This window comes from Rhea pennata, chromosome 1 (genome assembly GCF_028389875.1).
Source record: "Rhea pennata isolate bPtePen1 chromosome 1, bPtePen1.pri, whole genome shotgun sequence".
Classification (NCBI taxonomy): Eukaryota; Metazoa; Chordata; class Aves; order Rheiformes; family Rheidae; genus Rhea; species Rhea pennata.
The window spans coordinates 212,131,834-212,139,755 of NC_084663.1; the positions used below are offsets into that span (position 1 = coordinate 212,131,834).

The 7,922-nt window shown below is 44.2% G+C and overlaps 1 protein-coding gene across 3 annotated transcripts in view; it reads left to right on the forward strand.

Moving 5' to 3' along the window:
- TENM4 (teneurin transmembrane protein 4) overlaps nucleotides 1-7,465 on the forward strand; it is a 348,755-nt gene extending 341,290 nt beyond the window's left edge. For all 3 annotated transcript variants that reach the window (XM_062567394.1, XM_062567392.1, XM_062567393.1), the window contains one exon: nucleotides 5,278-7,465. In XM_062567394.1, the coding sequence (XP_062423378.1) occupies nucleotides 5,278-6,036 (759 nt within the window). In that variant the 3' untranslated portion in view covers nucleotides 6,037-7,465. The remainder of the gene's footprint in view (nucleotides 1-5,277) is intronic.
- The last annotated feature ends 457 nt before the right edge of the window (nucleotides 7,466-7,922 follow it).

Consider the following 7,922-nt stretch of genomic DNA (forward strand, 5'->3'; position numbering starts at 1 on the left):
CTGTACTCTGGTTTGCCAAAACTTTTTTTTTTCTTTTAGATGGAATTGTTTTTCTTTTTAAGAGGTACTGTTCCCAGATATACTCTTTAGTCAAAGAAATATACTCAAAGTACTCAAAGTCATTTCAAAGTTAACCTGCATTGTAGGACTCATTGTAAAGATGAGAGATGTGTTTAATTTTTATAATGGTTAAGTGATGATGTTCTGTGTTACAGTATACTGTATGTATGCTCCTACTTTCTGGTGTGACAACAAATAGGTAGAGCCTAAAATGTCTGTAACTAGTACTCGATGGAAAACCCTGAAGATATGATTTTGCTCTCATTAAGATACCTAAATTGAGGTTTTTGCCAGTGAAGGTGGTTTCCAAGCTTCCATTATAGTCAGTAAAGATTTACAATGAGCTTGGTTGCTAATGCCATTTGAGAGTCTGGCATTTCCTAGACTTCCTCATGTCTGCAGCATGTAGAACAAGAACTGGTGGCCCAACAGGTCTGCAGTAGTGCCAAAAATGACAATAGACACCGCTTTCTGGGGAACCTGTCAGTGGAGCCTGAAGGAGAATTCAGATGATGAGCTGATAGGGTTATGGTTGAACTCAAGACTAAGACAGCTAAATGTTGGCGTCCCCACGTGTGTTGATGTATGTACTCCCAATGCAGTCTGTTGATATCTTGTCCATACAGACAGTGGAGCTCACTTTGAGAGCTTGCTTTCAAGTAGACATCAATTTTATATTGAAATGAATCATACTCTAGGTTTCATTGACTGTACTAAATACGGACTTGATTCATTTGCCTGTATATGGACCAGATAAGCAAAGTGACTGCTAGGTGCTGTGCCAGAAGAGCACAGGTCTCCTCGAGCTGCTTCTGTTTCTCTCAGTCCTGTGCAGATGCTGCAGACACCTTAGAGTGTCTCAGGTCACACTAGACATCTACATATGACTAATTACATCAGTCCTGAAGTCTCCACTGACTACAAAATGCATGAGAAGTGGGTGCATAAAAGTCTGGAACTGCCAGAGATCAATAAGTATCTGCTCAGTTTCTTTACCCAAAGAGGTAGGCTGAACCCCCAATCTCACGCACCTCCCACCTGAAGTGCCTCAACACAGGCACAGGGCTGGAAATCAAGAGACCTGGCTGTAGTCCTAGCCTGGTGGCTTTGGTCAGTCATTTCATTTCTGTTTTAGCTGCTAGTAGTAATGCTAGTAATGGTCCTACTGTTGCACAAGCAACATGAAAAGCATAATATAGAGGAGGAGATGTCCTGAATAGCAGCAGAGAGAACAAACAAGTCAGTTGGACTGATATCACATATGGATGTACTTAGACAGAAAGTGACAGTGCCATTGCTGATGAATCATGTTTAATCCAAGTGAACCCTGACCTCCATGTCTTGCTAACAGAGGGGTGGATGTTCCTTATTTTGTTTCTAAACAATTCTAGAATCATAGAATCAATAAGGTTGGAAGGGACCTCTGGAGATCATCTAGTCCAACCTCCTCACTCAGTAGGGCCAGCTACAGCATGGTAGACTGGGTTGCGTCCAGGCGGGCCTTGAAGATCTCCAGAGAAGGAGACTCCACAACCTCTCTGGGCAACCTGGTTCAGTGCTCCATCAGTCTCACAGGGAAAAAATTCCCCCTCACGGTCAGGCAAAACTTCCTGTGCTTCAATTTCTGCCCATTGCCTCTTGTCCTGTCACACGGGACAACTGAAAAGAGTTTGTCCCCGTCCCCTTGACACCCTCCCTTCAGGTACTTGTACACATTGAGAAGATCCACTCTCAGGCTTCTCTTCTCCAGGCTGAAGAGGCCCAGCTCTCACAGCTGTTCCTCATAGGGCAGGTGCTCCAGCCCTCTCATCATCTTCGTTGCCCAATGCTGGACTCTCTCCAGTAGCTCCATGTCTCTCTTGTGCTGGGGAGCCCAGAACTGGATGCAGGACTTGAGATGAGGCCTCCCCAGGGCTGAGTAGAGGGGCAGGATCACCTCCCTCCACCTGCTGGCAACAGTCTTCCTACTGCACCCCAGGAGACCATTGGTCTTGGCCACAAGGGCACATTGCTGGCTCATGGTCAAAACGATGGCCAGATGAACAGTGGAGCTGTGGAAATTGTATGACCTCACATAATACCATGAAGGCAGTAAGTTACTATGTCAATGAAAGGCCCTATATTTTATCATTGGGTCATAAGTTGAAAAAAAAGTTTAAAATATCAGATTTCCTTTTTATAGTGGGCAATTGATAATCTGAATTCATTGCTATTGAGAATTTGACTATAAAAGTTTCCAAGGCCCTAAGGTCCTAGGCACTGGGCTAAATACCTTGAGGAAGGTACATTCTGTCACAGCTGTTGGCTAGATGGGGCAAGGCTCTGTTATACCTGCTATATCACAGCCTCTTCCTGAATTAATGGTAAAACCGAGGATATTGTCTGCCCTTAATTAAACATTACTGTATAACTGTTATCCTCGCAAGATTCCCTCACACCATTTTAGAGGATGCCCTTACTGCTAAATAAGAAAAATCTAGGACCAGTCCCTGGTCCTGAGGCGAGGTATCAGTGATCTGGAGAGTTAGCAAACATCTTGGAGAAAGCAACTGGAGGAGTCCAAAACCATACTATGAGCTGAAATAAAAATTAACCATTGTAGATGACAGGAGATCCAATGGAAGACCTCCCTCTCCAACTTTCTTTTATTTAGAAATATAAACACATCCTTACAGACCACCTGTCCTGCTGGTCCAAAGCACAACAGATGGTGTCGTATCACAGTGCCTATCTGGTAGCATCAGCAGGTTCTTAGAGGTGATTGCATGCTCACTTTTCATATAGGATCAGAAGAAGAGACAAGAGAGTGGTGGCCAAACTCACTGGTTTGTAAGGACAACCTAATTTCGAAGCCCTCACAGGGGATCAATACCTAATCCCCAGCAGTTTGCCCAGAACTGAAAAGGCAATAAAACTGCTGCAGTTCATCAAGAATAAGAATTGGTAGTGAAGCCAAAGTAGACAGCAAATGGGAGCGATTCCTGACAGGAATATTTTTCCCATGCCCTGTGCTGCCTAAACATCCAGAGCTCCCTTCCCCAAGGTGATAATGATTAGATGGTGTGATTAATTCCAGGGGGACCTTATCACTCAACTGCTGGTAAACATAGTGAGATATAAATGGCCATAAGACAAGGCAATGTAGCTCAGAAGACCTGATTTCCATTCTTGAGTGAAGGAGCTATCACCAAATGGTCATTCAGAATGAGCAATGAGAAAAGACTTTTCCCATTGTTTGAAAAAGTTACTGTGGCAATTCTGAAGAGCAACGTGGCATGCTTGGGTACTGAGGAAGGACCTCCTAGAGTCAATCAATATGAGATGCACCTGAGAAGAATACATTCCCATATAAACCTCGCTGAAGATTAAGTACCTTGCCAAGGCCATGCAGTATACACTTATTTAGAACAGTAAGTGTTTCTGGGAGCCTAGGAACCTAATTGCTCACTGTCCATCATTGGTGACATCTATATTAATTTTGTCCATCTTCTGGATAATTAGAGCACTTCTTCAGTCGGTGGGAGAGCAGGGCTCCACTCCCTCTCAGTGTGTTGATTATGTTGCTCTTTAGCTGTCTGAGAGATTCCCCCACCAGAAAGAGCTCCTATTTCTTAGGTGACCAGTTAGTGCTCTAACCATGTGCCGTTAGTCAAAAAGGGAAGGGGAAGAGGAGTGGGTTACCCCAACCTTCTTGGCACTTTGAATAAAAGTGAGTGCTTGATGGCTTTTGTACTGAAAAGTATTTCCAGCCTGTGATAGAAGTGCTCTAGTCTGTGACAAAATCACTTAGATATACCTGGATTTTCATAAAAATTAGGCATCTCTTCAATACATCTCTGAATCAGGACTTAGGTACTTTAAAGTTTGCGGCCCGGAGTTTGCCCTTGAACTTGTGTACATCTGTTCCCTCATAGTTTTCTCCTTTACAGGGTAAAATTGCTCGTAATCACTGAGCATGTTACAGTGCTAAATCCTTTGTTTTATTCCTCTTATGCTTTGAGACCTTTCCCAGGAAATGGCCGCCATGGAAATAAGCTATTATTTCCTCCCCTTGCCCAGTTACAAGTCTTAATTGAGAGGTCCATGCTGAAATGTCTGCGTTGCCTGAATTGTCTTCTCACATCTGGGGAAGGATGAGAGCCTTTAGCTTCTGGACTGTTTAAGGCAATATCCTTCATGGATGTTAAATTTCCTCGAAATAATTGGAATGCAGCAAACTTTTCTTTGTAGCCTATTTTTAATCCTGGATGTCATTACATTACTGAACTGAGCCCTTGGCAGTGCCGGGAGAATTTTGTTGTAGCATCCTCTTGCTTTTGTGAAATTTGAGCAAATAATTGTTCGTGAACAGGGGTCTGTAAGAGGACTGTGCTGCCATGAATTGATGAGAGCGTTTCCAAAGACATTTTGCAGTAATGATGAGCTGCTGACTCGCTGTGTGCTTGCTCCATTATACACTAACAGCAAAAGTGACTTTGTAGTGTACCTGACTGTAAATGATCCAGGCTGTGTGTCTCTGTAGTTTTGCTTCAGTATAAGCCACAGCTTTCAACATCAGGTGTGGCTGGCATTAGCTCAGGGAACTTGGGTGTTGCAGTGTGTTTGCAGGGAATGCGAGTTGCATTAGGGCCTTCCTCGAGTCTTGAACAACCTGCTTTGGCCAGACAGAAATGGGATGTATAGGGGTTCTGACGACTTTGAGGTCATACACTGATTCAGGGTTTTTGAGGGTGGCACAAAGTGCAACAAAGTAAAATTAAAGCAGAGGGAAGTTTGACAGATACATTTTTGCAGAGGATCTCAACGCATTTTATAAAGCATATGACCAACAGATTTTCTGTGAATGGTATCTTATTTGCAGATGAAAAATACCGAGGCATGAAATAATTACATCCACTCAGCCAGGTAAGAGAGTCCAAACTAGATTCTCAGACCACTAAGGCAAAAAATCCATTTTACTTCCACGTACTTCAGTGTTTAAGTGTAAAATCAGTTCATTTGACTGAAATAATGAATGTTAGGGAGAACAACCTGACAACATATGCCTCTTCCATTAAGAAGAATAAAAATCTAAAAAAATGATGGGGAAAAATTGATGTGGAGCTCCTCATTAGGTGTTTCCAGGCTGTTCTGCTGGTCTACAGCATGTTATAATACCTTTTAGTCATCAAGCTTCTCTTCCTAACATGTCTTTCACTTCTTTCTCTCCCTGCTTAGTCAATTTTGGGTGTTCAGTGTGAAGTGCAGAAGCAGCTGAAGGCCTTTGTCACTCTTGAGCGCTTTGAACGGATCTACAGCTCCAGCATTGCTGGGTGCCGGCAGGTCAAGAAGAATAAGAACTTTGCTTCTGGAGGCTCTATCTTTGGCAAAGGCGTCAAGTTCGCCATGAAGGATGGGCGAGTGGCCACCGATATTATCAGCGTGGCCAACGAGGACGGGCGGAGGATCGCAGCCATCCTGAACAATGCCCATTACCTGGAGAACTTACACTTCACCATCGATGGGGTGGACACACATTATTTCATTAAGCAAGGGCCATCGGAAAGTGACCTGTCCATCCTGGGCCTCAGTGGTGGACGCAGAACCCTGGAGAACGGCGTGAACGTCACGGTGTCCCAGATCAACACAGTGCTAAATGGAAGGACTAGACGTTACACGGACATCCAGCTCCAGTATGGTGCGCTGTGTCTAAACACTCGCTACGGGACCACGTTGGACGAGGAGAAGGCCCGCATCCTGGAGCTGGCCCGGCAGCGCGCTGTCGCCCAAGCTTGGGCCAGGGAACAGCAGAGACTGCGGGATGGGGAGGAGGGTGTTCGCTCGTGGACAGAAGGGGAGAAGCAACAAGTGCTAAACACAGGCCGAGTGCAGGGCTACGACGGCTATTTTGTGATTTCAGTGGAGCAGTACCCAGAACTCTCAGACAGCGCCAACAACATCCACTTTATGAGACAGAGCGAAATGGGCAGAAGGTGACAGAGAGGGTCAATACGGTGACTTCTTGCCAAAGACAGCTACTCTTTTGTGGCCACTTACCTGACTGTGTTGTACTCAATCCTTTTTCTAAACTGAACAAGGTGGGGGGAGGAAAATATAAAGTGAAAGAATAATATGGTTGCACTGTAATTCATGCAACATACTTTTTTTTTCTTTAATTTGGCCTTCACATGTTTTTTGCAATGAACAGAAGGTATATTTTGCCGTAGTGTGATCACAGTGAAATTTACTGTCTCTTGTCCTTTTTTTCCCTTTGTGAGGAATTTGAAGTGGGGAGTCGTCAACGTACGTCCTTAGGTGTGAAGTGCAAAATGGGTGTCTGTGCTAACTCGTGTCATCCTAACCCTTTCTGATTTGGGACAGGGACGGATAGCCTTCCACCTGAAGAACAGGGAGCCCACAGCATCCCAGAAAGCTCTTCCTAGGATGAAAGGAAACGGAAGACGACACTGATTCCACAACTCCGAAAGCGACCGTTCGAATCATGTGCCTCAAAAGAGAACTTACAAGTAGTTTTCACGTTTCACTTGGGACATAAAGTGTTTTGGGGGGCTCCTGCTGAGCAGAAGTAGATTATAGAGGCAAAGGAGCTGATTATATTAACTTGCAAGATGATTCTCTTCCTTCCTGAACTGGAATAAAAAAAAGAAAAAAATCAATCTTTTTTCATTATGAGAGTAGATATTTGGGGGTTTTTTTTGGTTTGTGCGCAAATCCTGGTTTTAGGATTAAAACCTAGCAAAAGCCAAGAAAGGCGCTCCTGCTCTATTGAGAAAAGTGAAAATGAACCCTCTATCTCATACATAGAGCTGTTCTATAGGTGGATTTAATGCACCCATGTTGTACATTTGCTAATGGCATAACTTCATTAAATGTGTAGTGTTTCAGTACACGAGGCTACGTGTTTAACAGTCCACTGTGCTGTATCTGATAAAACCAGTTAATTTTTAGGAAGCTGATTTGAATTTAAAAGTAGTTATAGTATCCCAGTGACATACCACTGAAAATTAGAACAAGCCAAACCCTGCTTTTCCTGATTCTGGAACTTGTATTTATTGGCTGGGAAACACAGTTTTGAGTAGCATGCTGGCAAGTCATTTATGACTATGGCAGATAAACGTCTCTTGGGGACTCTGGCAGCAGGGACTTTAAAATTTTTAATAAGTAGCAACAGCTTGTGCGTGGTGGGATGAGAAGGGGAATATTGGAATCAATCCTCTCACTGTTTCTTACATGAGCTTGAATTAGCTGGATGGCCCAGTTGACTGTTAGCAGTGAACAAGGAGGAGTTTTAATAGAAATGCCCACTGTAGAGGGGACCAAGTGCTTTAATATGAAACTGCTGACAAAGTTACTCAGCATGCTAATGTAATTTGTATTCACATAACCTCTGTGCTCTGGTATTTGCAAGAGTCCTTGAAATTCAAGGGAACAAGGAGATGAGCTTAGCTTCCTCTTCCCTGCCTGAAACAGTCCTGTGGTATTAGGGGCCATTCCTGCAGGCTGAGATGTTACACCACCTCTCACTGGCGCTCTGGCTGGAGACGGCCACCCTTGGTCCAAAATAGACTTGTCCATCACATGAACACATGTGTGTGTCCTGACTCTGAAAGCTCTCACTGTGTCACGGTGCTACAGAGAGATGTAAAGCTTCATACCAAGAATATTTTCTTGCTTGGAGCTCCAAGGCGCACCCGTCTCCACAGAACCAGCTTCTCCTTCCACCACCTCTGGCACCCTCCAACAGTCTGATATTTCACTGCAGGTTTCAGACTGCAAGATAACGCAAGGGAGTATGTTGGGCACGCGCTCCTGGAGTGGCAGAATGTTGGCAGTCCCAGTACTAGCACAGTTTCCCCGTGGAC